This window comes from Zosterops lateralis, assembly GCF_965231275.1.
Source record: "Zosterops lateralis genome assembly, chromosome: 5".
NCBI lineage: Eukaryota > Metazoa > Chordata > Aves > Passeriformes > Zosteropidae > Zosterops > Zosterops lateralis.
In genome coordinates, this window is record NC_139766.1 from 32,000,498 (window position 1) to 32,027,094 (window position 26,597).

At 38.0% G+C, this 26,597-nt stretch overlaps 1 protein-coding gene across 1 annotated transcript in view; it reads right to left on the reverse strand.

Moving 5' to 3' along the window:
- The window catches only part of SNX25 (sorting nexin 25), an 80,658-nt gene that overhangs the window by 9,256 nt on the left and 44,805 nt on the right, over positions 1–26,597 (reverse strand). The window contains exons 7-14 of the mRNA XM_083861822.1: positions 23,330–23,520; positions 15,998–16,129; positions 13,876–14,151; positions 9,698–9,853; positions 7,410–7,541; positions 2,524–2,664; positions 1,868–1,981; positions 1,189–1,353 (exon numbers count right to left, since the gene is read on the reverse strand). Coding sequence (XP_083717948.1) covers positions 1,189–1,353; positions 1,868–1,981; positions 2,524–2,664; positions 7,410–7,541; positions 9,698–9,853; positions 13,876–14,151; positions 15,998–16,129; positions 23,330–23,520 — 1,307 coding nt within the window. The remainder of the gene's footprint in view (positions 1–1,188; positions 1,354–1,867; positions 1,982–2,523; positions 2,665–7,409; positions 7,542–9,697; positions 9,854–13,875; positions 14,152–15,997; positions 16,130–23,329; positions 23,521–26,597) is intronic.

Consider the following 26,597-nt stretch of genomic DNA (forward strand, 5'->3'; position numbering starts at 1 on the left):
AAAAATTCTCTTTCCTTCTCCTGTATTTCCTAACTATTTCCTCCTACACACTCGCATAATACAATATCTATGCAGTCTGGCTTTGTCTTGAGGAGGATTACAATTAAATAGCAAAATACAAATAGCTTCACACTTCAATGCTTTTATGCTACTTCTACCTAACAGTCATTTTAGTGAAAGCACTTTGGATTTTAAAACTCCAGTACTTCTACTATCAAAGTGTGAAACTAGCTTCTCGAACTTTCCTTATATTTAATACTCTGAAATGAGGCACATGCATTCAGCATCTAAATGCAAACACAGTATAATTTTGAAAGATATATATATATATAGGATTTTCTTATTTCTGAGATGTAAGACCACCTTTCTTCCTATTAAAAGGCTAGAACTGTACACACTCTCCAAACTCAAATTGCCCTGCATAAGACCCATCCACTCCAGATAACTACAGCACGTAAGAAATTAACTGTTTCATATGAATTTTGTATAACATGTAACTAAAAGGGTGAATAGAAACAGCTCCCTGAATGTTGCATTATCTGAACATGAACAACACAGAATAGAGTGCCATGGAATTATGGTCAATTCAGTCAATGAGCTAGTTTAGTCACTAATCTATTATTCATTGCATTTTGATAAACAATGGGATTTTATGGCTTAATAACAAATTCTCCAGCTGGTTTGCCCACATAGGCTCCTGCCTGCATTTGCAAATTCCCTCAGTAAGCCTGTACTGTTTTCCAACAGTTTTTTGTCAAAACTACCTCTGCTTCAGAAGTTGTCCTGAAATTATAAAGGATACACAGCTGTTCTTGCCAAGAGAATATTCCCAAGTGAGAATTATTTTTACCTGCCAAACCCCTCTGAAATATGCATGTCCAGAACTCGCAAAGTGGAAAATTGTGCTATAAGAAATAAACAATCCCACATGAACTGCAATTTGCTTATTTGTGATAATTTACACATTTTCATTTACATATAGATGCATGTACCAAAAGGCAGGAAACCTGTTTTATTAATAAACATCTTTTAAATTCATAGGCAGCTCTTACTTCTGACTCTTTGTTCACTTACAGTAAATTACAAATGACCTTTGGAAATACTGCCTGCCATTCAAATATTAATGACTCTCCCTGCTTACTTAGGATAAGTAATTAAATTTGGGAAGATTACTTTTCTACCACTTACCTCCTGATGAGAAAACAAATCACCAGGAAGTCGTTCTAGAAATGAGGAGAGTGAAAACGATGACTTCTTTCCTTGCACGTCAATAACTTTGAGGTGCTCTGGGGAGGGGCTCAAAAAGGCGTAAAGTGCTTCACTCTGGCAGAGTCTTTCATCAGAGAGTAATTTCTGTGAAATAAAAATAATGACACATCACAACACAGCAACACACCAATTAAATATTTCTTGTTAAGAGATAAGATGTGTTGAGGCATCCAATAAAACTGATTAAGACACAGTTCAGAGACAGTGTGAGAAAAAAAATCCCTATCTCACAAAGATGCTTTAAGAAGCCATTTCTAGAACTAGTAAGAATAAAGCTTTTAATCTTACAACTTTCTTGTTTTATAACAGTTTCTCATTTTTAAGTAATTTGTTGTGAAGAGTTTTAGCTGAAAGTGGTAATTAAAGGATTCATTATTTATAATTCCTTAATTAATCAAAGTTTAAATTAACTTACCACTAGAGGAATGTTTATTATCAGTTAAACTCATCTCAACTTCAGGCATTTTGGACAACTTTGATATTTATAGTGTCGAACATTTGACCTATTTGTTCTAGCTCTTTCTTTAGGCAATAGAGAGGGAGCAGCCTCTCAATTCTCCTGTTTAGATATCTGTTGGTTTTGTCTTTTTTTTCTTACCTGCAGAAAGTTATTAAGCTGGTTCTTGGATTTCTCCATGAATTTCTGGTCTACGGATTTGAAGGGCAGCTTGCTGAGAGAAGGCAACTGAACTTTCTTTAATGACGGAAAACACTGCGTAGGAGAAAGGAGAGCTCAATTAAGATGTATGCAGAGAAGAAGACAGGTGGTTCACAATGGAAATGAATGGAGACTCCTTTTTGCTCTAATCTCACTTCCACACCCCTCACAAGAAAACACCTTCCCCTTCCCATTTTGGGCTGACACATCTAAACCCCTCCCCTTTACAGCACCATTATCTATTCCTTATCAGACAAAAGTTAAAGCACTGTGAAAAAAAATCCCAACCTTCTCTCTCCCCAAAAGCTGTCATTTCTAATACTTTCCTAGAAGCCAGAGATAAAACCTCATTCTTATAGCAGGCTCTTGTATGACAATGCAGAGCATACACCATTTTGAAATTAGGTTAGCCCAGTAAAACATTATAAGTAAGTTTTATAAGTATCTGTCAGAGACCAGAAATATGCAGCTAGAAATCTAGCTCTAAAGGGCTAAAAGCCAAAAGGTTGGCATTAAAACTGGCAAGATTAAATTTTTATCATTCTGACAAATTTTGGCAGTTTGTATCTTTTCCCTCCCGTAGCCAGGGTTAGTACCTCACTGAGTTTGCGGTGTAGGTTCTGAAACTCATTGAGCTTCCTGGGAACAGTCCAGTTCTTGGTTTCAGCTCCACCAACTTCTTGTAAACTCACCATGACAGAGTAACAGGGCACTTGTTCTCCATTCTCTTCTAAAACCTTGTGGGGGAAGAAAAACCAGATAGGGTAATCTCTGTTGAAAGTAAACAGTGGAACATTTGAGCTGTCAGATGACTGGATTCCAAACTCAGACATCAGTCCCATGCTTCTCTTGACATTTGAAAGCTACATATGGAGCAATTCCCTTAATGAACTAACCTTCACCCAAAATGCTGTGCCAGTCCTGAATCAGTCCTCCAGCTAACCACTATTACACCTTACATACAGTTTTGCAAAGCAGTCCAACAGCAGTCAGGTCTCTCTGTGTATTTTTAAGTTTTTAAGGTACCTACCATGTAGCTTTGTGATTGCTCATCAATACTCCATCTCTCCTATCTGCATTTACCTGAGTGTTCTCCCTTTATTTCCACCTTCCCTTCCTCATGCTTCTGCTGAGGCTCACCCATATCAGGCACAGCAGCTCTGGCAGTGGGTCCTGCAACAGCCGCTGCTGTTCCAGAGCGACTTCTCTGCTCACTTGAGCTGCTCCCCTTGCACAGTGGTATCATCCATTGTGGTAACTATTTCTGAGGGACTCACAACTTTTCAAAAATACTAATGAAGCCAACAACAATCTTCAGCCAGAGGTAGGAGAAGCAATTAACCACACTGTGCAAATGGGAAAACTAAGCAAAGTTTAACAATTTTTCTTGAGACAATGGCAGCAGTGTGACCACACTGTTTCTTAATTTGATATAAGAATTGACGTAATAATTTCATCCTCATGTCCTATTGGTAGCAAATTTTTGTTGACTTATTTTAAGGAGACACACAAATTGATTGTGAAAGATAAATAAGGGAAATGCATAAAGTATTTCACTCTAGAATACTTGTTTTTATATACATGCAAATAACGAAAGGTAACTATAAAATACCACTCCCAGTCTTTCTGAGCAAAGTTATAACTTTAAAGCTTACTTAAAAGAATATTTAACTAATCTAATTAGGATAAGAATAAACATTAAAATTAATATAATTATGACACCTTTTCTAAGAAGCCTGTAGTGATCTTACAACACAATGCTACTGATGAATAATTTGACAAGCAACTACATCACCACTGTAAAAGCCATGTGGCTGAAATGTACCTTCAAATTTTTAAGCTATTCAGAGCTGTACATTGATAATATTCCCTGTGATGCATTCCTCATAAAGCTACACAAGGAGCACTGGGAAGCCAAGCCTGAGGCCCAGATTTCACAAATCTCTGTCAAAAAGCTGCAGCAGCACTCAGACAGAATACAAAGCACCAGCCTGAATGCCTGCAAATGTGCCTGGTTGTCAGCACAGCTATTTGGAGAAGTGCCTATCTCCTGCCAGACTACCGCAGAAATAGATGCTTGAACTGCCTCCAGGATGCAGGTCAGAGAGACACAGTGCAGAGCAACTGGGATCGTCTGGGACAGTCCCTGCCCTGTCTACCCTGAGCTAGATTGGATCTGTGTTTGTAAGGTGACTCACAAACACCTCCTGGCTGTCATTTTTCCATACTGGGAGATCAGTGCTGAAATTGTTGATTTGAGTCATGCCTATGATTCTCCATGCCAAATTTGTTCCCAGGGTAGGGATTTGCATGTGTAGGGTCATCTGAACTGTAATTGGCAGAAGAGAGTCATCCCTCTGAAAGCACATTTTCAAAATGGGAGGACTTAGTACTCCTGCTTCAAGTTAGGGTCATCATCTAAATTCCAATTACTGGATGCAGACACATTACAGCTATTTTTCAAGTTTCTTTTGTAAATAATCTTTTTTTCAAGTACCCTTATATAAATACTGAAAATGTCCGGGATCTTCTTAGGAATGCAAAATTTTTATCAACTTAGGTACTTGTGAATTTGTTTTTCCAAATCAATGAGTCAACTGGAAAACAGAAATGGAATGGTAGGAGATCTAAACCAGGAGATCTAGTCCTCTGCTGTTAGCAGGCACCATCTCATACAATTGCTATCGTGAATGAATTCAAACTAGAGAGCCCTGTTCCTCTGATTCTGCCTTTTGTAAAATTAAGCAAGCAAAAGTTCTTTCAGAACCACTTCTCACGGGAGAAGTTCCTCATTCAAATCAACCCTTCTCAAAGGACATAGCCCAGCACCTGCAAAGCCACAGTAACACTTCCCTCATCTTGAGTGGAAACTCCCCTCCTAATGTATTCAAGGGTTGCATTCACCCTTGACAGCCCTGCAGCCCACTGAAGCTGCACATCTGACAAGGCACCAGCATATCTCGTGTTTCCTGCCAAAAGGTGCTCCAAGGGTCAGAGCTGAGGCCCAGAGCTCCTGCTGAACACAAACCTTGCATGCCACACCGTGAGACTGCACTTCTAATACTCCTACCCAAAAAATCATCAAGCTTTTTCCCAACCTTCCTAACCCTTCTTCTATCCCTGTTTTCAGGTGCTGCCTGTACAGTGCAAGTACTGGAGGAAAATCACTTTCTTGTTCCTGCTGGCCACACTATTTCTGATACAGGCTAGGATGCATTTGGCCCCCTTGACCACCTGGGTACACTCACTCCTGGCTCTTGTTCAGACAGCTGTCAAACAGCAGCCTCAAGTTCTTGTCCACTGAGCAGATTTTCAGTCACCTCTTGTCCAGGTGTCTAGTGTGGTAACAACAAGAAACATGCAATTTTTTTCACCTTATTCAGATCGACAAACTCGATTTCTTACGAAAACAATAGATTTTTTTAAAAGATGTTAAGCTCTGAAACAGTCTTTCTTTAGACAAGGTAGACAGAATGTCTGTTACAATATTAAATGATACAAGGCCAAAACCATTAAAGCAAGCAGATCAAGTTAGGTTATTTAGCTCTAAGTTATATACCTGCAATGGGGAAGAGACTCACAGAATTACATGGGTAGTTATCACAGACTCCCTCATTCTGCATGGTCATACTGTATTTTTCAACCTCTACCAGTTAGCCAAAACACTGAGTCTCCAAAGCAAGTTTTAACAGAAATAAGAGCTACAAAAAGACATCTAGAGATTATATTATTTACATATATATATATTTCACACACATAGACTTAGTATATTTAAATGACTCAAACTATAAAGACTGAAAGATTCAAGATAAGAGATTACAAACAAGAGTTAGTTTGGACATAGTTTTTTCCAAGACTTAAGTAATTTATTTTTGTGCATTCTCTGTTAACTGATTTAGTAGATCAGTTTAAAAGGTCAATGACTGGCTATTATACTTTCAACTCAAGATCTATAGCAAAATTTACTAAGCTTTTCTGCTAAACGATAGGGCCAAGGTTTTCTCTCTCTAAAATCACTGAGCTATATTCTGGGATTGGCAACAATGTAATTTGCAGATGGAAAGACTATGTCACCTACTCATGCCCCCTGAAATCATCAAGTGCAGCTAGAAGGTTCCCAAACAATTAATTAGCATAGATAACTACAGCACCCATGTTTTCTCCAGCCTACCCTTTGAAGCATTGGAGCTGCAAACAGCATAATTAATGCAAGCCTATATTTAATTATCTAATCCAGTGCTACTCATAAATTATAACTAAGGCAGCAAGCAATTAAAAGCCTCTTCCAACCTCTCTCTAATTTAGCCAAACCAGTTTCTCCTCTGGTAATGACAGAGATGCTGGACAGTTGTATAGGGTTACATATATGCAGAAAACTGCCATTCTGCAGTTTTTGTGCACTCAGAGTTTACCAGATTTTAAGATCAGGCTTCAAAAGCTACAAATAACTCTTAAGACAACTTAAGAACTTTTCAGTTCTCAACAATGTCACCTGCAAACAGCATTAAAACAAAACCAAATCCAGATGTTTCCACATGGAGAATTTGGTTTTAAAACTGGCACCTTATATTTTTTGACCTGTTGGACTTCTTTCTTCTTTTACAATGACTTTAACTGTTGACAGACCTATCACTGGCTTGCAAGAGCTTAAGACACAACCAAATAAACCCTACAGCACATACTTTTTTCCTCCAACAAAGAGTTACCTCAAGAAAACTATATTCCTTTCAGGAACACTTTTTTAATGGCATACAAAGGTAATCAGTAGAGACCCAATTAATCTTTAGTTCTTTGTCGTGATACTGTCAAGATTACTTATGTACGTCAGCCTACATTTACTACATTAAGGCATTCACTGAATTCTTTTCATGGTAAGTGTTAATAGAGAGTCAGAAGATGATAATACTTTTTGTTTTCATTACAATTTTTTACATGCATTCTACAATTGTCTGCCTATACCCAAATGGAACAGCAGAACAAGACAAAAAAAAAAAAAAAAAAGTAACAGCTTCTTCAATTTACAGATATAAAACACTTTCTTTTGGGGCATTCAAGCCCCTTGAAACTGTACAGCCATTAAATACACTAACAGAAAACACAAAAAGCATGAGCATCTTTGTGACATAGTAGAGACACAACTGCACCCAAGTGCAATAGCATGGTAATATAGAAAGAGACAGTTCTCATGAAAAACAGTGCCCCTAAGATAGCAAATTACTTTACCCAGTGCCAAAACTTGTTTATGTACATGCAGGTAATTTTTATAACTCCATTACAACAGAGGAATAGAAACTCTGTGTATGCATTATAGTAGCCACTGGGGAAACAGAAGAGGAGTTCAGAAGAGGTTACAGTTCTTTCCCCCACAAGCAAATTTTAAATATAAACAGGTATAAGGAAAGTATCTACATATTTTTCTTCTGCTTTTCATACAAGTTTGAATAGACCCAGAAGACAAAAAGCCAGAAAAAAAATCTCCTACCTCTCCTGAGACAATGAAGGCTTTCCACATGCCAAGATTCTCACACCACCAATCTGTTCTTGCAATGTGCAGCTGAAGGTCACTGTGCTCTCTCTCCATCAGAGTAATTTCATCCTTCAACTTAGAAACAATCTGCAAAGAAAAATTTACTCATTGCAATTGGTAGGAAAAAGCTTGTGCAGCACACAAGCTTTATGTCTTTAGGGACACTTTTCCAAAAGAAGAAAAGGTACAAAAGCAGAGGGAGAACAATTCATGTGAATAATAAAAAAATCACAAGTGAGGGAATCAATGATGCCTCAAACTTCTATAGTACATAGCAATCTTAAAGGTCAACCTTCAAACTAAAATAAAAAACAAGTCAGAAGTACAACTACTAACACACTACCAGCACAAAAGACACTTGAGATAGGATTTTATATCACAACGGTTAGTTTTATAAGAATTTGAAATTGCCATTAATGGAATACACCTTACTGAAGACATCTTTATCATTTTCAAGTACATATCATGTGACTGAAGAACCTGGGAATAGATTTCATTTCTAGGAATTTAGCTATGTTAGAAATCACTCAAAAAGTTGTCACTTATTTCATTTTAAATTCAAGAAGGCAAGGTTTTTTTTATTGTGAAAAGCACAAAAAGTAGCCAAACATCCTTCCCGGAGACAGTATGACAAGAGAAGGTGAAAATATGCATAAGATTTGACATTAGAAATATGGCAAAAGCAGATTGCACTCTCATTTTTAAATATGATATAACACTTAGCCAAATTTATCAGTTCTATCACTTACACCACAAGTGGTACATTCCACAGAGCTACAGGAATTCTATCTTGTTCAGAATTTTTGTCTCATGTCAGATGTAAAATATTATCTATGTGACAGCTATATAACAATTTTCTAGCAAATACCTCACCTTCAGAATAATTTCATATTTTACTTTATTTGCTATCAATGCTGAATCTTCTCTACAATCCCCTTACATTGACTCCAGCAGCATCCAGGAACATTCAATAAATACAGAACAACTGGTAAGATTTTATCATAAGTAGACAGCTGTTACATTTACAAACCAAATACTGATACTATACAATAATACTGGATTGTACTATTCTGTTTCAGAAGTGTATCTATTTTCCAAGAAAAAGAATAATTTAGGAACAAAAATATATAGGGAAAAATCCACTACTTCAGCAGGGGTACAATCCCTGCCTCCCCAAGAGCCTGAATACAGAAAGAATATAACTATTACAGTTTCAAGAATGCAAAGGGAACATAGAACATTCATGTGAATGGAACACTGTATAAAGGTTTAGTTATACAGAATCATAGAAGGGCTTGGAAGGAGGGCACCCCATAACAGCTGCAAACATTTTCAGTTGTCTGCAGTAGCCTCTAGCCAAAGGAAGATGTAGAATGAAGCTAGCCAGGGTGGCCTCAAACTCTAGTGTCCACATCCTTCTCCTGCAGGTAACTGTGCCCAGAGCTGGGGCAGCACAGAATGAGTGGGGTGTCAACCCCTATTCAGACAATCATCTTAGCACTCACCCTGAGTGAAGGAAAAATGTATAAAGCCAGGTTTATAATAACCAGGTATAATACCGAGGTACATTTTTGTCATCCCTAGCAGGAGAATTTTATGAAAACACCTCAGCTACTTGTTTATCTTACCCACAATCTATCATCTGCAACCAAATCCCATTATACCTGACAAGACAAGCCCACCAGCATCTGAACAACAGGCCTGTAATATCATCACAAATAAGCTGGCCCAAGCCAGTTTGTCAAGCCCAAGCCACTTGATTCTCCTGAGTATATTCTCAGATTGCTTACCTGTTTCACTTTGCAAAGAGAAAAGGATATATTTTTGTTTGCCCTGGCCCAGAGATTTAAAGTTTCGTATCCTTCAGAATTTTTCCTTGCCACCAACAAAGCAGCAAGACCACGGGAGAGTGAGCGGTCGTTATTCCATGGCCAACAAAGCAATATATATCACATTTACAATTTTTACATATGGGAAAAAAAACAAAACAAAACAACTGAGTTCCAATTTCACCTTCTATTTAACAAGTTGACTGAAATAACCATCTGACCCATCCAAAATGTGACAACTGGATATTATACATATCCACACACTGGAACATGCACATATCCAAAAAAAAAAAAGAAAAAAAAAAAAAAAAAAAAAAAAAGAAAAAAAAGAAAAAAGAAAAAAGAAAAAAAAAACCACAAAAAACAACAACAACAACAACAACAAAACAAACTGAAGACACTAAAGGTACATACCTTTTTGTCGGGTTTTGGTGAATTACAAATAGAATTTAGAGCCTGTTTCTTATACTCAAGCTTGTCATTCAGCTGGCGAAGTTTATTTACAGCATAACTGGCCTGTTCATTAATTCTTGTGCTGCATTCCTCAGTAGCTTCTTCACAACCTTGGCTCTAGGAATAGATTATGGGGGTAATTGCTACATTAATATGAGAAAAGAGAGTTATTCATAGAATGACAGAATGGTTTGGGCTGGAAGGGACCTTAAAGATCACACGGTTCCAATGTCACTGTCATTGGCATGGGCACTTTCCACTAGACCAGACTGGTCAGAGCCCCATCCAGCCTGGCCTCGAACACTGCCAGGGATGGGGAAGGAGGTGGGTTATTGTTTGCTCCATTGGTTTTTTATATATAAGAACACTTCTTGATATAGATGAAAATTTAAGTATAACAGATATTCCAGCCATCAGATCCAATATGAAATGTCAGTCTGTTGTAAAAAACCAAACCAAAACCAAAAACCCCAAGAGAAAAAGCCTCATTACCTTTTCTACTACAGTACTTTAGCAACTCACGACAACTGTGTAACAATGACCTTCAAGCTAAAGGCTTTAGTGTAAATGAGAGGTAAAGTTTGTTTTAAAAGCAAAAGCAGCTTAGTAGTCAGGATCAATATTCAGAGCCAGAATAGAAAAAGCCATAGAAAAGCAAATACTTAGTGCTGAGCTGAAAGATAATGAGGATGGGGCAGCGGGGAGCAAAACCAAAAAAAACACTCCATATTTCTAACAAACAGTCCTGCCTCCCACAAACCTTCACAAAACAGATTTGTCATCCTGCAGAACAATCTAAACCAGGTCCTTTAACTTTCTACACAGATTTTACTGCTGTTTTTAGAAGTGTTAATAAAAATGTGTTAAAAGCACATATGCCTTATCCTAAATTCGTAAGTCATTTTCATATATTCATTCAGACAAACCAGTAGCTTTTTCCATCTTGTGTACTACAGGCATGCAAAAAATAGAAAACTTCACACCTTTCAGTGACATTCTCCTTAATATCTTCTGACGTATAGTTCAGCTTCCTCCTTCTTACTGTACATCCCCAAATAGACATGAGGACCTTGAGATCTAGCAAACAGCACTCAGCTTTTACTGCTGCTATGTTCAAAGATCTTTGAGGTCTGTTTGTGACTGAGTAGGTCTCAATTCATCTGTGGGAAGCTGAGTCTATTCTCATGAACAGGGGTTCCATGTTATTAAAGATATTCCAACTAAGTAAACTGTATCCTTATATCATGAAGAAAATGCTAACAGAAGGAACTCTCTTGTAAATTCTGTGAGTTTTAGAGGAGACAATCCTATTGTAAATTCCATAATATCTTATTAAAAAAAGAGTCAGAGAAGAGATAATAGTAGCAACAAAAACTAATCTCCTTAGCATGATCTTCAAACGTAATACAGAAGTTAGGAGTTCTAGGCTAAGAAATCCATGCCCTTTTCCAGCTCTGCATTTGTCTGCTATGTGGCTGAGTAAAAAGCCATTAGGCTCCACACCTTCTCCTTTCTTCTGTCTATTCTGCACGGACTATAAATTCCTAGGGTCAGAAACTTGCCTCCAAGCATGCATACAGACCTCACTTCAGAAATGTTGTCTTCTGGCACTACAATAACATAAATAATAATAATTAACAATATTGGGTGTTATGTAAAATGCAAATGTAAATAACATATAAAACCCCAAACTTTGCACTTGTTGGGAGGTGAAGAAGGAATAAAAAAATGCTATTTTCAACACAGAAGAATTAAAAGACTTACAAGATCTGTATGCAAAATATCAAATTTAACAAATAAACAACCAGTTCACTCAAAGCTGAGATCATAATAGATTGCTCTGTCTTCCTCTGATTGGTAAACTGATAATGGCTTCACATTTCTGTGAGTGACACAGAACACAGATGTCTGTCTTACTTTAGTGATCTGACACATGCAGCACCAATGCAATCACCAGATCCTCTCCTCAAAGTGCTGGATGCAAGCACTGCCTGCTTCTGTATTTCTCCCCTTGATGTTTGTCCAAGTAGAAATACTTGGAGGTTTGCGGAGGTTTGTCCCAGAAACAGAAAATGGTAACAGACTGGGAAGTAGAAAGCTTGTTCCTCTTGCAGCAGAACCAGCAGTTGGCCCTTTCCAGATTCCTATCTTGTGACTTGACTTTCTCACATTTAATCAGGACTCATCCTTTTGTCCTCATCTCCACGAGCGCATGAGATGGCTTTTTATCTATTCAGCTGTAGCAGGGAAATTTATAGAAAATGCAGCTGATGCCCACAGTACCCCAGGAAGTGAGAACATAGACCCAAAACCCAAACTAAACCAAAACCAACCTGTTTGCTAACAATATGTATCCCTCCAGAAACATCCAATTTCTAAGCTGTCCTTTCTGATATGTGGGGAGGAAAAAAACCCACAAACTTGTTAGCCAGTGCCGCATTTTCACCAAAATTTGAAAGAATATAGGAAGCTTCAGAAAGACTCTTATAATTTGTTTTCACCTCAAAGACCCTGAAGTATGGCAGAGCACCATTAGAACTGCTCTATTCAAGAAATACTCAAGCAGTGCATACAACTTAATTTGTAGTTAAAAATAAAAAAATAAAAATAAATAAAAAAACCAAAACAAACTACTCTGAATGTTGTAAGCAGACTTGACTATATATTAATCTTTAAGACTTCAATGCAGACTTCATATCTGGCCCATACATATCCAAGGACTCAGAGGAAGGACAGATGATGCACATGTCAAAAATCTAACTTTTTGGCAGCTACAGTAGATGTTATCAGACAGAGTACAGCTAGCCCTAAAGTGTTGTGTCAGTTTTCTTAGAGAAATCATTATCTGTGTTAAACTTTGAATAAAGCATATGAAGAAATCAGAAAGCACAACATTTAATGCTTCAGGAAGTTCTGGACAAAACTGTTAAGAGCCATTGTGCAAAGTCTCAATGATTGCAAGCACAAGGACAGAAAAATCTTTGAAGTACCTACCACCATCAACACAAAGCTGAGTTAGCACTGAGAAAGCTAGAAAACACATCTTGAATATTTTATCAAGGAAAGGAATACAGGGAAAAACAAACACTGAAAAGTTTCATCAAGTTCTAAAAGCACACATTGCAAGTAATTTACTTATAACTATTCATCTCTGCAGATTTGCTGATCCGTAAACTACAAAGTCTAGTACAACTCACCTACAGAAATTGAAGTCATTTGAGCAGTAAATACAAAAGCATCAGGTTCTGGAAAAACAGTTTCTAAATAGCAGAATGTAGATCAGCACTTCTGGATTGTGCTTATTTGTTTATTTAGATCTGGTTTTAGACAAACTGTTACATTTCATTGAGCAAGTTCACATGTAAAATGAAGACATCGACGCTGATCTGAAGCAGCAGCCTGACTGAAAGAAGCACTCAATAGTCTGAGACGTGCTCTTGTCAAAATGTTCTTGGATAAACCCAACAAAAGTTCCCCTGACATGACTGATTTAGACAACCTAAGGAAAAAACCTGCCCCAAGAAGAGTTGCCACTGGCTTATTGCTTACGACATTTTGAATGCTCTGTTTTGGTAGAGTTCTTGTGCTAGATTTATCTTCCAACATGGCCTATTAATTTATTCAATTAATCAATAAAACTCACTAAGATTATATCTTACATTGCTTTTTCTTCTCCTTTGTGCAACTTTTAATACCTATTTAGTACCTAGGAAATGCATGGGAGACAGGGACAATGTCTAGGCAGAAACCTGATGTTTCAGTGAGAATGTTTTCACTCAAAAGCAGAGCAGCTGAGTTTATATTAAGTATGTTTTGCATTCTTTGTTTCTGAAGAGCATAATGAAAGATGTGAAACACAGAAGGCTTAGGAACCTGAGATATCTACTTCAAGTAAATTAAAATTTAAGAAGTCTGTCATTTTGTACCATTTTATTTCAAAGAGCACCAAAATAAACAAGTTTCACCAGAGGAAACTACAAGAGTGATAATATTGACAAATAAATGAAGGGAGAAAAAAAAAAAAAAAAAAGAAGAGTAGTCCAAAGCTCAAGGACAGAAGATTCTACTACATGCTTTTCTCAAGACAGTCTCTCAGATCCCTTTAAATAACAGTGAAAGTAATGGTCTGTGTCACTCACCACTTCATCTTTGTCCTCAGGAGTTAGCTGAGCAGAACTTCTTTCTTCCTCATTCTTGACTGATCTCTCATACAGATCACTGACAATGAATGAAGGGTAGTATCTGTCCTTTAGAGTTTCATAAACATCCGCCTGAATTCTGTAGAATACTTCAATGCCTTTATTTCCCACAAGACTTTGCTGTATTTCCTTATAAAGGGATTTTTCCACAGGTATTTCTCTGCTTTCCACAAAAAAATTCTGGTAAATTTCACTCACCAGTTGAGGTATTTCAGCCTAGGAAGCAAGGGAGAGGGAGGGAGAAAAGAATAACAAACATGCATTAAAAATATCAAAATGACTCAGGACCCAGGTGCACAATTTGAAAGATAATCAAGCTAATTTCCTTTCCAAATGTATGAGAAGACATCTGTAAGCCTCTTACTGAGATCAAGTATGCTGCCTGCCTGTGCACCTCTGCTAAGCAACCAGTTTTACAAGTATGGATATTTGTTAAGTGAACAAACAGCTGTGCCCTAAAATTGCCAGAGCTTCTGCACCCACTCTTTTAAGTCTACATTCCAAAAGCTGGCATTAAAAGGAAGAAAAGTGCTAGAACAGCAGTGTGGTCACCATTTTAAATTCAGATGGTAAAGCTCAGCTGTATCAGCTCTCCTGTCTTCCGCTGAATAGAATCAATTCACTTTATACTGATTATAATTAATTTGTGGGGGAAAAGGGAAAAAAAATGAAACAAGAAGAGGAAAAAAGCACAACTGAAGAGACTTTCACCCATACTGGGTATTTTAGTGAGCACAGTAAAGTGCACAGGATGGAACGCAGCATTAATGAACAGGAAAGAGAGAAAGTAATGCCATACAGCCCATGATCAACTCCCTGAATTAGCATCTCCCTAAAGTGGACAGAATTAAAAAGGGTTTATGCACTCCCTCAGTATGCCACAATGCTCTCATCTGCCTCATCTGACAATACCACAGCCACACGACTGCAGGACACTGTCTTTTTGTAAGCTGCCCCTGTAGTGGCAGATATATCCACTTCCATATGTACATACATATTGTTTTGAACAGGATGAGAAAAATCACAGCTGAGAGGTCACAAAATTATTTATAGTACCTTTTCCAATCATGAGCAGTTTGCAAATCAAAATTGATTTACAGAACTCTCTTCACAGTGCCTGACAAACCATTTTTATCAACACTCTCTAGCTTGAGCTGGTTGGTAGTCATTTCTTCAGATTGTTTTAACGGTTCACTACTCATACTCTACAATTTGTCTCTCTGTTTACAGGATGTTTTCCACTTGACTGGAATAAGAACTATAAAATTATGGTGAACAAAAAATAAACTGATAATCAATAATGAAAGCTGTATTTCATGCTCGCGTGAATCCTGAAAGTTTAATTGCTTCCCCCTAAAAATCCACCACACTGGTCACAAACAGCAAATTTGTCCTCTAAAAATTCTTCCTCTGCACAATTGCTTTAGGGTACTTGTTGCAACTTTAAGTGATATTCCCTATCCTTGTTTCAGGGTTCTAATTCCTACTTTATTTTAGCCAAGATTACAATATAGCATTATTTCTTCCCTCTATCAGCAGTGTGGCATTCCTGGAGAAACTTAGCTGCTACAGATTAGGGAGAGGTCTTTTAAGGCAACACCTCTCTCCCAAAAAGATTTTAAGAACATATATATACATACAATTTCATTGGTTTGGATTGAATGGGCTACCTGTAATTGGCAAGATGTGAAGCTCATGTACAGACTATCCAGTTGGAATGTGCCTCTAAGTTTCATGTGAACTGATACAACTAAAGCCTGCATGTTTTTTCTCTGGTGGAGAGGGAAATAATTCTGCTATTTTTGCATATTAAGTATTCCTTTTAACAGATGTTGTTACACCAACCAACAAAATATCATCATCACAACAGCCCACAACTTTTAATTGCAAAATTATCCTCAAATATTGACAGGAGGCAGTTTAAAAAAAAAAATCCAAATTGCTTAGAAGCCATCCTATGCTATTGATATTTTAAAAACATAAAGACATTCCCTAACATCAAGATCACAATGAACAGTGCCATCAATGTACAAAGCCATATAAGGTTTGCAACTTCTTCCACCTTGTTAGCACTCTTCAGATTCTCCACAGACTCCCAAAGGCCGATCAAAGCCATCTTGTCCATCCTCTCCATGTAGATCCGGAAGTGCTCTCGGTATGAAGGGTTGGCCAAAATTTCTTCAAACTGAAGAATCTGAAGAAGGGAGAACTAAGAATAAAAACTGGGAAAATGCCTAATTCTAACTCCTTTCCTACAGGGAAAATCTTTTCACTATGCATTCCACAAACATGTCCTACATTCAATTACATAGGCCTCCTATATAATAGTTTTGCTTCATTAAAAAAAGAAGTTTCAAGCCCTTAGAAGATAAATTCATCTATGCTTCTCTCAGATAGTAAATACCTTCACATCTTTCTGATCAGGATACATTTGAAAGGACTAAGATGACATTTCAAGTCACTCATGAAATGCTATTGTCAAAAATTTAACTTCCAGTGTTCCTGCAAAGCAGAGGAGCCAAGCTGAAAGCTAAATGATCTGTTCTTTACTTGTTTCAACACCAGCAGTCTCCATACCACAGCCCACAGAGCTTTGAGATGCATCTCAATTATTCCCAGAGACAGAGAGATGGAATACCTTGGCTGCTATGGCGTTTGGTGGCCAGTTCCCACTGTTATTGAAAAACATCTATCAGAAACACAGTCAGGAATGAGTATGTTCTGTGATATAATGTTCAGGACTTCTCCTGAGTGAGGAGGGCATACATCAGGCAGCAAAGGAAATGAAACACAGCCTTCCCGTACCCATGCAGATACTGCAGCCATTAAGAAGTTGCATTAAAAAGCCATTATCACTTCCTTATCCTCTACTATTTTTGTGAATCCAGGCATTTTCTTGAGACAAACACCTGAAAACAAAATACTTTCCTGACAAAATGATCAAAACTTCCCATACTGAACAAAATTAATAACTTGGACTTTCTCTGAAAAATAGGACCAATTTTCCAAATACCTCATCAAAACCAAGCAACCTTTTCTCCAACCCCCCCAGTCTTACAGCTGAACCAGTTTTCATGTCATCTAATATGTGTTTTCTGATACCTAACAATAATACAATTCTAGTCAGCATCAGAATACCTCCCTCTCTAGGAAGACCACTTGTTTTCCTAAACCTAGTACCTGTGGAACTCTACAACCAAGTCACGTCAGGAAAAACAGTTTCTTTTTCTCAAGCTACACATGAGGAAACCACTTGCATGGGCACATACACAATTACTGGGGCAAAATCAGTGCCTTAACAAACCAAGCTAAATGCAGTTCTTTAACAACTGCAGTCATCTGTGTTTTGTCTGAAACAGGTCCCTGCAGTTTTGGGCAGTGTTTAAGTAAATTATATTTGTCTCATATGAAATGCTCATTTGCACCTTTGAAGTTCCCCTGTGACAATCATGTGCCATTCTTGTCTTTATCCTTTACTACACCAATATCTTCTGGACATGACTTTGCTCATAGCTCTAAAACTATTTAGATAAATGAACATCTGCCTTTAAAAGCTCACTCTATAAACCTCACTCATAAAAAAGCAGGGAGTACCTTGTTCAAGCTAAGCTTGATACAGAAATGGTGATCAGGCTGTCAAAAAGAACAACACAGACATGGCAATTTAAAGGCCAGTCTGATTTAGTCTCGTTACTGTGCATCGTCATATTTTGTATTTGATCATTTTACCAAGGACAGCGATTTAACATACAAGTGCAACAGGGTCTTCCAGCCCCTTGAACAGATGTTTTCCTCATCTCAAGGAATGTCAGCTCTGTAAATAATGGCAGAGTTAGTAAATCACAACATGAGGCATGTGCTGTTACTTCTTGAGTGAGAGGTCACCTTGGTCTCTATGCTTCTATTATCCAAGCTATACCCACTCCGGCTGCCAGCAAAGAGTGTAACTAATAAACAAACTCCTCTCAGAAATAACTGGAGGTAAATGCTGCTGCAGAGAGCAAGGCAAGTGCAATCATGTCTCCCACCTAACAAAGGGCCCACTGCACCAGTGCCCCATGGTAATCAAAGCAGTGGTACCTACCAACAGTGTTACACGAGTTTCTTGCAAACTAAAACACTTAAATAAACAAATGGGCAGAAGAGCTTACTCTCTTGCAGAAATGAGACCTCTCAGATGTTTTCTTGATTTTTCTTAAAGTCTGGACTATCCTGGAATTACTAAATATGTTACCAGTGCTATACTAAAAACATTATGTTACAGCTGCAATGCCAATAATGATAGACACAAGAGGGTTTTCGTTTTGAGGTGAAAAGTCATAAAATGAATGTGAGCTGGTTTTGGCTGGGGTAAAGTTAATTTTCTTAAGAGGCTGGCAGGGGCTAAGTTTTAGATTTGTACTAAACACAAGGCTAATAACATAGAGATGCTTTTGCTATTGCTAAGCAGAGCTTACACAGAGCCAAGGTCTTTTTTGCTTTTGGTACTGCCACACTGGAGAGCAGACTGAGGGTGTACGGGAGAGTGGGAAGAGGCACAGCTGGGACAGGTGACCCTAGCTGACCAAAGGGATATTGCAGACCATGTGACATCATGCTCAGTACATAAAGTGGAGGGAAGAAAAAGGAAGGGGAGACATGATGGCTTTGTCCCCACAAGTTACTGTTAAGTGTAATGGGGCCCTGCTCTCCTGGGGATGGCTGAACACCTGCCTGCTCATGGGAAGCAGTGAAACCATTCCTTGTTTTGCTTTGCTTGCGTGTGTGGCTTTTGATTTCCCTATTAAACTGCCTTAATCTCACCCCTCGAGCTATCTGGCTTTTACCCTTCTGATTCTCTCCCCAGTCCTGCTGGTGGAGGACTGAGCAAGTGGCTCTGTGGGACTTGGCTGCTGCCTAGGGTAAAACAACAACAGTCCTTTTTGGCACACAACTATTATGTGGATCTTCCTTCCTTTTATGATTTAAAGAAGAAGTTCTGCAGTAATTTGTAATCCTCAGCAAAAGATCATTTTATGATTCAGTATCACCATGGATTAGAGCAAAAAACTAAGCTATGTTGGCACATACACAGGCATTAGGGCATGTGTACACCCTCAAATCTAATATCCAGTTAGCAGACATAATCTTAGAATTATTAGCCTCCACAGCAACCCTTCAAATCCTGTTAACTCAAGAGCAGCTTCCGGGTTTGGAAAAAACAGAAGCTTTAGTGTTGCCACATCAATTCCCAGCTTCAACAGGAATGTAATTTATATATTACAGCTGGTCACAGGCTCTTGCCTAAGACTAGGAAAGGGTTATGTTTTTTCTATTTTTTTTTTTTTAAGTGGAGTGCTTTAACCAGCATCCCTAACATGTGCCCACAGAAGAGACTTGTCCCTGGCCCTACAGAGCAGAGACTTGGTCTTGTTAAACCCCTAAAGATAGTGACAACCTCTCTCTGAACAGGAACATAGAACAACTAGGTAATTTAAGTCTGAACAGGCACAGGCATGCACTAGATACACTGTACTGTATTTCTTCGCAACACACCAGATTCCCATTCACTACAACCACATTGACCTATAATGAATAGCCCATATAAAGCCAGTAACAGTGCTGCAGATGGTTGGGATGAACAGCATTTGGGTCACTAGACAAAGTTTTCTGCTGGGATAATAGCATACAGTCAGACTACAGAACTTCTGCTTGCTACTTTGGATTTTTTCCTTTTTTTATTTCTGGAAGCCAGGAATACGTGGAATGTAAAAAGCAACACTGATAAATATCTTTTTCCAAGCTGCATTTTAAAAAACCCTTAACTAATGTTTTTTTCCATGTATTGACTAAAATTAAAGCCTGTATTTATCTTATGGTTTAAAAAGAGGCAAGTCATCAGAGGACTGTCTCTGTCACATACAGCAATGTGAACTAGATGCAATGATTATTTAAGTATCAAGAAGTATATACTAACCACATAAGGCACCTGACTCCTTTACTGCACATACATTAATGTAAAAGTCCCTGCCTTGAGACTCACATGTTCATAAACATACTTCTGTCATAAGAAAACCCATCGCCAGGCAATAGGGTGACAACAATTGAAGCTTGTTTTTTTAATGTTCCCAAATTCTGTACCGTGATATATCCTGACATAACGTGAACTTACAATCTGAAGCTCAAAATCACTGTGGAAATCTGGTAAGTCACCAGTTAAATCAACATCCATCCACAGATGCAGTGGAAGTCAGATTTTCTGCAGAAGTTTCATCTTAGTCCTCATCAGATGGATTATAAACATGAGCTCATTCCACTTCAAAATACACTCAGACTGTTTCTTTGCTATTGCACAGCTAGTTAAGGGTCAGATCCCCAGACCCCCTCCTAGAACCCACAATCCACAAAACAGCTCCACTGAGAAGATGCTGTGACTCCATATGTCATATCACAGACAAGGTGGTGTGGCTGTTGTGCTCAGCACAACAGAGGAAAAAAATCATTCATTGAATAAACACAGACAACAAGAACTCAATTACTGCAGTACTGTGTAGGCACAGTTTCTAAGAAAAAGGACTAAATAGTGTTGTAATTTTCTAGGGAAATAGTGTTTTTTTCTTGACTCCCTGGAGTCTTTTACTACTTAGAGTGACCCTCACTTTTTTCTTTGACCCCATTGGCTGTGGTCCAGCTCTCTCTTCTCTGACCGGGAGGCTATAAATTGTCTTCCCTTCCTTTGTTCAACCTCCTTCCCCCCTGGAATTTCAAAGAATAAACGCCTGGGACAAAGGTCCCGGGGAAAGGGCCTCTTCTGAGATATCTCACCTCGTCCTTGGTATAATTCTCTCCAAATCCTCCTAATAACTGAGCCAGCTAAAGCCCCCAGGAGGAGGGCAGGAGAGTGAATTTATACAAAACAGTACTGACTACAAAGAGATGTTTTATATATTACACTTACTCAAACTGCGTTTTCTCCGAAAACAAATCTAACACCATGGGCAGAGATTATATCAGGATCAGAGGTAATGACAGAATTCAGACTCAGAATAGCTGGGGTTTGTTTGTTTGTAAGCATTTGATTATAATTCACATACTTAGGATTTCCCTAGAGAACCTGAATTAGGTTCTGAAGGAAAATTAGGTGAGTGAAACATGTACAAAGTCAAATTAACAAAAATCACAAGACTGCATAATCAAACAAAACACTTCAGCTTCAAATAAGCCACCTCCATATATAAGCCTCCATAATCAGAACATGCTTAAAACACTTTTTACCAGCAATACCATTACTCCCCTACTACTGCAGTCAAGGACGAGCTTTCTATAGGATGCATAAATGAAATCAAAATACAAGTTTAATTCACTAATCAACTCTTTGTTCAACTAGTACCAAAAATTCCCCAAAGGTAATAATGTATTCAAGCTTCTGTACTACACTTACATAAAATAATAATTAAACACCATAAATAAATGGTGTTGTGTAATAAAAGCCCATTTCTGACCTATTTCATGCAAGTTGAAAAAAGGAAGGCAAACATACAGTTTCTTCTGCAAAAGCTAGTTCTGCAATTTAGATGCTACCTTAACAGAAAAGCTGGCACAACCACACTCTAAGGAGTCTAAGGGCCACCAGCTGCAACATACCAAGATATCTTATCTACTAAATCCCAAACAATGCCTTTTCCTTTTGCTTAGAAAAGAGCCCAAGTGTTCAGTCAATACTGCCCAAATAGGAGGGGCCAACATCCAAAATAACATCAGCTGCCTTGATATAAAAACCCAGACTGCAGCTACCAGAGTGTTAGAAAAGGATTGGAAGAAGCAACACTGAAGATAGACTGCTTCTTCAGCTAAGCCTTGGGCATTTTTCTGTGCTCAAAAGGGGACAGCATGGCCACCATCTCTCAAACAGCCTCCTGCAGATCCTTTCCTGGCAATGAAGAATCAGGGACAAGAGAAGGAAAAAGAAAGTTTTCCTGTTTTCTACACTGACATGACTTTACAGGACTTCTAGGGCTTCATCACAGGAAACATCAAAAGCTTAGAAGCAAAACAGCCTCAGATCCCACTGTTTACACCATCACCACAACAAATGCCTGTGCAAGAAGTCGGTATTGCTATTAGCAGTATCATTAACTCAATATTGAGCTGCTCATTAGTACATTTGCAGGATATAACCCCAGGTCAGCAACTCCCAATAAAAAACCCCACTGATTTATGAAACATGCAATGTCAATGCCAGGAATTCCTTTGATTTTAATTATAATATTATATTTTATTATATTCCTGACCAACCCCTGCCCCTATCAAGGGGATCTTCACTACTAGACTCCATTCTTGAACAATTTTATGTCCCCATGTATCTATTCAGAAAAGTTCATAACATCTCAGCAGGCATCAAAAGTGGCATCATTGGCTCATGCAGTGTTGCCACATGCTCCCATCTCTTTTGTTCCTTGGCACCACTTGCTATACCCAGCTTCAGGAAAGAGATCAGGACTATCTTGGCACAATCTATGACACACCATCTGAAACCATACTTTAAGAACAAGTGGGGAGTAGGGAGTCATTGTGTTTCAGACCTTACTCAAGAAAAACGAAATATAAAAGTAGGAAATATTTCTCCATTATTCTACTTTTTCTAACATGCTACTAAGTCACAATTATTATAAAGACATAATAAAAATTAAAAATCTCTGCATGAAGAGATAAGCTATCTCCTACCTACATGAAAAACATAAAATCTTTTCACATTTTAATGCATCAGCTACTGTGCTTTGCCCAAAGGGAACAGAGTAGATTACAAAAGAAGTCACTAAAATTTTTAAAGATTTGCAAGGCTAAGCAGTCGTTTTATTTTTGTAGATGCTGGCCAACACAACAATAGTTACTTCTAATTCCAGACTACAGTGATATTGAAAACCAGCATTCAGTCACAACAGCTTTACCAGAGTTTTTCTGCAACAACTGCCCTGAGTTTTGTCAATTGCATTCTGTAAATGTTTACTTTTGAATAATTTGATCTTTTCAAAAACTACACATATTTCCTAAAGTAGATATAATGAGGGCCAAAGACATATTACACATATGTTGGCAGTCTTATTTGAAAGCAAGATGCTACTTCCACAAAAGCTGTAACCATGTCCTTATTAACTCCCTACAGGTGGTATGTCTGAAAAATCGCACGTGCTTACAAGACACTCAATCCTTTATGAAGTTTCATATTGCAATATTCCAAGCTGAAGCAATCAATGTGTTTTTTCAGGTACTTCAGTAATCTTTTCCCAAGGTAAATAAACCATGCAGCAATTAATTTGTACTTGACTTCTGGGGGAAGGGAGGGATTAACAATAGTGAGGTAACATGATCCAGTGGTAACACATTTAGAAAGGCCTTCGGACAATGCGATTTATACCTTCTGACTTGGAGGGCCATCGCCTTCATCAGAAATGCCATCTTCCTGCTGATCATAAGCAGGCCCTCCCAGGAGCCTTATTCTTTTCTCACATTGCTTCTTTGCCACTGTCAGCTGATTAATATACCTCTTCACATTGCGAGCCCTTAGTAGGTCAGCTTTCATTGCTGCAGTTTCTTTTCCTTTTGAATCTAAGAATAAAGCAAATCAGAGACAGTATTTTACGACATGAAAATATTGTACCACTGCTTCTGTGACCTGTCTGATCAAAGTATCTCATTCATGAATCAACTACGTTCATCAGTACAGATACTGGCATGTTTGTATTTGAAAGAGAATGATGATTTTGAAACATTCTGCAATGATAATTCAATGGTTCACACAATAGAGTTGAGAAAAAAAAAATCCTTATTCAAATGCATAGCAAAACCTAACATCTCTAGCTCTCTTTTTATAGTTTGTTGGAAGACACAGCCCAAGACCTCTACTACAGGATGTACATTTATCAGATGGCATTAAGGAAATTACCTACAGCCATGGCACATGGTAACACATGGAGCTGCTGGCCTATAAATCTTCCTGAACGCAGCATTGACTGCCTGGAGTCACGAGGGACTGGGCTCTCTTCCCCTCCAGCCCAGCATGACACATTCCCACACATCTTATTTGCAAACCCAAACTTCTTGTGCCTGATGTGAACAGCATATCACACAATAATATCCCCTCCAGACAACTGACCAAAGTTCACTTAAAATGGCCCGATGACTAAGAAAAAAATCTTGTAATGCCACATCAAGACTGCACAGTACTGATAAAAAGTGATGTGAAGATGACAGTCAGCTGAATAAGACTTAGTAATAGCCAGTGTAATGTTTGTGCATTCTACATTCCATCCTCTTCAGCTAATTATCAGGGTCTAAAAAAGGGAGCAGCAGATAAAGCAGATATAAAACCCTATTGTGTGGAAATCACATTTAGTATCTGCAGATTCACATTTATACACTGTTTTTTTTCCTCTTGCTCAATAACACTCATACTTTTTTGGGCTGCAGCAAAGTACTTAGTAGCAAAGTACTTGGGTTTTACTTGGCTCTAGATTATCTGATTGCTCAGGAATAAATAGTAAAGATCTATTCTACTGTTTTCAATATATTAAATGCTAGCAAAATCGTGTAGATAAAAACAGCATTCAATTTTCACAGAATGTCCTGTTAAGAAACAACATAGGTTTGTAAATGCGTACACAGCAGAGAAGAAATCTCAGAAATTATTTAAAATCCCTATTTTAAACAACTTTCTAATACATTATGGCAACTTCTTCTTTTACTCTTTTTACCCTTGTAGTTCCCCCTCAAAGCCACATGTAAGTACTGCATGCAACTTCAAGTTTTGTCATTTATATACTGAAGTACATGGAGCTCCCTGAAGTTCTACACATAATTGAGTCCAGATATTCCCCCATTATTTTTGCCCATATTTTTAGTCTCACTTGATTTACTTCATGTATTTATGTTGGTAGGGATGCTTCGTGATACAAATACTCTTAGTATTTTAATGGATGAGTATCATTTGCATCTCAGCTGCCATATAATAGTGAACTAAAGAGATGATATTCACTGAAGTAAATGATAAAATTACTACCAAAAAAAAAAAAAAAAAAGCCATCTGTTTTTCTGGCATGTTATCTCCACAGGGAACTCAACGGAGCATTTAATTTAGTGTTTCAGTTCCCTAAACAGAGGTACCAGTATTAATGAGAGAAAAGGAAAGGAAAAGACCTTAAGGACAGAACAATGCTCTCCCCCAAATCAAAACATTTACAGCTATTACAAATACAGGAACAGAAGTTTAAAGTGAAGATTAAAGTCCAACCTTTTCCCTGCTGCACTTGACTCTAAGATGATTTTTCAGAAGTTATCAATTCTTTCAATAGTTTAAATGCTTTGGGCTCAAAATGCATACTTGAAATCCCACACTTCTGAAATCCCACAAAGACTACAATGCAATGATCATTCAGCCTTCTTAAAACAAAAGTACCCTTCTTGATGGCAACAAGGCATTCTTGAAGGGTTTTCAAAGTACACATGTCTACTTTACCTGAAATCTTATCATCCTGTGACTGCAGCAGGCCTCCAGGAGAGATTAATGATATAAATAATCATTTCCAGTGATTATTTCCTGTCTTAACAGAGATCCTTCAAAAACATTTACCTCAGCTCTTCATATCCAAAAGGAGCCACTCCCAAGCATCACTCAGGGCAGTTATACAGATCATGCTGCCAGCCTGTTTCTGCTCCATGGATAAACAGGACTAGTCACCGTGAAAGCCTGGCAGTGACGTCCTTCACAAATAAACAAGAGGCTGATGACGAGCAGAGCAGCAGAGAATGTGGCTAATGTGCTACAGTGCAGGAAATACAGCATGGAACTGTGGACTGACACTAACACTTCTCTCTTCCAAATTATGAAAGATAAACTAGCAGAAACCAGGAGGAGCATTTTCAGCTCAACTGGAGAAGGTTAGGTGCATCACTGGTTTTCTCCAAACCCTAATCTGCCTTTGAGATTTTAAAGATTTTCAGATCTAAACTGCTCTGCTTTTGTCATATTAAGCACTACTGAAACAATATTTTAAGTTACAAAGACTTCTATTTTTATTTTAAGTTACAGACTTCTATTTTTAATCTATTCTTGTCCGATTCCACAATCACCAAAACACCGAGACAGAATTAAGAGTGATTTTTCCCATTTTTGAATATCAGGAAAGATGATATTCATTACATTCAGGTATCACTGCATAAACCAAATAAAACCAGAAAGGCACAAAAGGAAAGGCTTGCATGTATTCACGTACCCTCCAGCAAGCTTCAATAAATGGAAAAGAAGTAGATACATGCTAGTAAGACACTGTTTCATCAAAATGCAAGGGGAAAAAAAGCATCCTTTCAGTAATTTTTTTTTTTAACTAGCAACATCTTCGCAGTTTGGGTATTTTTATAAAAAAAATATTCCTAAAAACAAACAAAAATCACTCCTCATCAGCAAGATAAGAAATATGCTACTTTGGGATTTCCTCCCCACAAGCTGCATACACCTTTACCAGCAGCAACCAAGCAGAGCCTCCATCTCCAAAGGAGCAAAGTGTCTTTTACTAACTTCCTCCAAAATAATTCACTTCATTTGGGGAAATTTTGACAGGACATGCACTGCCATGGAGGAACTTCAAATCCCAAAAGGGTACTGTGCACCTCTTCCGAAGGCAACCAAA